At 47.1% G+C, this 2,853-nt stretch overlaps 1 protein-coding gene across 1 annotated transcript in view; it reads right to left on the bottom strand.

Moving 5' to 3' along the window:
- Window positions 1–942, bottom strand: part of LOC106536518 (metabotropic glutamate receptor 7) — a gene marked incomplete at its 5' end in the record, with an annotated part of 23,286 nt that extends 22,344 nt beyond the window's left edge. Inside the window, 1 exon segment of the mRNA XM_014033813.1 lies at window positions 742–942. Coding sequence (XP_013889267.1) covers window positions 742–942 — 201 coding nt within the window.
- Between the last annotated feature and the right edge of the window lie 1,911 nt (window positions 943–2,853).

Below are 2,853 nucleotides of genomic sequence, written 5' to 3'. Positions count from 1 at the left end.
GCAACCTTCATTTCCGGAATGCAATAGTCCCATTTCCATATAAGGTATGACTGACGGAAAGGTCTGTCACCGCCCCGAGCTGCATGCTGCAGCCAAGTGTACCTCGAAGCAAGAGGGACGGAACAGGAAGGAGGTAGCAGGAAACAGGAAGTAGGAAACTGGAAGCAGGAAGTAGGAAGCAGGAAGGACGGAGCTGGAAAGATGGAGCAGAAAAGAGGAAACAGGAATCAGGTCAGCAGAACGTTCCAGAGCTTCAGAAAGCTGACAGATGTTTCAGATTCAATCAGCAACATCTGTCAGATCAGAGGTAAAACAGTTTTCAGTGACAGACAGAAACATGTCTGAAGGTCTGCAGCTCTGAAACCTTCCTGCAGATGTTTCTGCTCCAGAACTCTGGTCTGACTGGAAACAACTGGACTTCTTCCCTCTGACAGAGAGAAACCATCCTGTGAGTTCACAAAGCTGCTGAGCTTCCTGATCCTGGACAGAGCAGCTTTAATGACTTCCTGTTTCCTTTGTTTGGTGCAGTTTGTAAAATGAAAACTGTCCAAGCAGCCCTTAGAAAAGCTGGACATTTGGTTTTATTCAGTCATCAGGAGGAGATTTGTTACGATGTGAGTCTCTGCAGCAGAGTGTTTATGATGAGGAGCGGCTGCTCGGGGACATTATTCACTGTGAGGCTGCAGCCTTGGAGCACAGACTTTATGAGCTGCAGGAGGACAGAGGTACCGGTCCACTCACCGTTAAAGCTGACGCTGCGGATGTACTTGAGCAGTTTCTTCCCTCCAGCGAGCTCCATCTCCGGGCAGATGCCTGAGCCATCCGGACACAGGTCCTGCTGCATGTTGTGCAGCGCGTGGGCCATGGCGTACACGGCGTCGATCACAAACTGGACCTTCCCCTCCTGCTCGTACTTGGAGTCCACGCCGATACGCTCCTGACCTGAAACAGCACCGTTCAAACTGAGAGGAAGGAACTGAGGAGGATTTCACCTGATGATGAGCTCCTAAACACATTTCAAAATAAAAGAAACAGGATTAAAATATAAAATAATCAAAGAAATTAATTTAAAACATATTAAACGTCACAACAGAGCTCAAAGTGTGGGATCATTTTAAGAAAATGAAAGAGAAACCTGTGTAATATCTGCAGAGCAGAACTTACCTTCCACAGCAATTATTTTAGTTAGCATATAGCTAAAATCTAACCATGGTTATATAATAGCAGCTGAATTCTGGTGCAATAAGCTCTATGTTTTATATTCAATTAACGTTTGATCTGATTAGTCGACTAATCAAATAAATAATTGTTTGTGGCAGCCCTACTCAGTGAGGGATCAGGGTCTGGTCTTCCTCACTCACCTGACCTTGTGCAGGTGAGGCTCTGCAGAGCCACAGCAGTGATCCTGACCCTCCCACACTCACTTCCTGTTCTTCCATGTTCAAAGAAACAGATGAAGGAACAACATGAACAAACAGGATCCACTGGTTTCTGAGCTGCTCTCTCCACATGTGTCTGTTACAACGAACTCTGCAGGACAGAGTCCGTCTTCATGCTGCTGCATGTTTGGACTTCCAGCAGGTCTTCAGGGGTCAGCAGGTTTGAGGTCACAGAAGACACAGCTGATGAGATCTGTGTGCAGAAACCCCCTGAGTCCAGACTCTCATCTCCAACCCTCCACATTCCCCTCCTGAGGCCAAATGACCCACAGCTCAATGTTATCTCATCACCAGGAGCCCCTCAGCCCGCCCCTGCTCTCCATGACCGGCCCGTATCTCTGCTCCTCAGACCTGCAGACCTGCAGACCTGCAGACCTGCAGACCTGCAGGGAGGATCTTATCTGGGCTGCAGCCATCAGGCCACAGAGAGCTGAATGTTATCAGGACTGCAGAGGAGCTGGACCTGTCTGCTGAGCTCCGCCCATCAGGGTGCCACTGCTGTGTGTGTGTGTGTGTGTGTGTGTGTGTGTGTGTGTGTGTGTGTGTGTGTGTGTGTGTGTGTGTGTNACAGGTGAGAACAACACAGGTGAGAACAACACAGGTGAGAATAACACAGGTGAGAACCACAGGTGAGAACAATAGGTGAGAACAACACAGGTAAGAAAAACAGAGGTGAGAACAACACAGGTGAGAACAACACAGGTGAGAACAATACAGGTGAGAAGAACACAGGTGAGAACAACACAGGTGAGAACAATACAGGTGAGAACCACAGGTGAGAACAATACAGGTGAGAACAACAGGTGAGAACAACAAAGGTGAGAACCACAGGTGAGAACAATACAGGTGAGAACAACAGGTGAGAACAACACAGGTAAGAAAAACAGAGGTGAGAACAAATCAGGTGAGAACAATACAGGTGAGAACAACACAGGTGAGAACAATACAGGTGAGAACAACACAGGTGAGAACAACACAGGTGAGAACAACACAGGTAAGAATAATACAGGTAAGAACAATACAGGTAAGAACAATACAGGTGAGAACAACACAGGTGAGAACAGGTGAGAAGAACACAGGTGAGAACAACAGGTGAGAATAACACAGGTGAGAAGAACACAGGTGAGAACAACACAGGTGAGAACAATACAGGTGAGAACCACAGGTGAGAACAATACAGGTGAGAACAACAGGTGAGAACAACAGGTGAGAACAACACAGGTGAGAACAACAAAGGTGAGAACCACAGGTGAGAACAATACAGGTGAGAACAACAGGTGAGAACAACAGGTGAGAACAACACAGGTGAGAACAACAAAGGTGAGAACAACAGATGAGAACAACACAGGTGAGAACAACAGGTGAGAACAATACATGTGAGAACAACACAGGTGAGAACAACAGGTGAGAACAA

Source organism: Austrofundulus limnaeus, unplaced genomic scaffold, assembly GCF_001266775.1.
Source record: "Austrofundulus limnaeus strain Quisiro unplaced genomic scaffold, Austrofundulus_limnaeus-1.0 Scaffold1856, whole genome shotgun sequence".
Lineage (NCBI taxonomy): Eukaryota > Metazoa > Chordata > Actinopteri > Cyprinodontiformes > Rivulidae > Austrofundulus > Austrofundulus limnaeus.
Note: the sequence above shows the minus strand (reverse complement) of the source record. Positions and strands in the feature narration are given on the sequence as shown.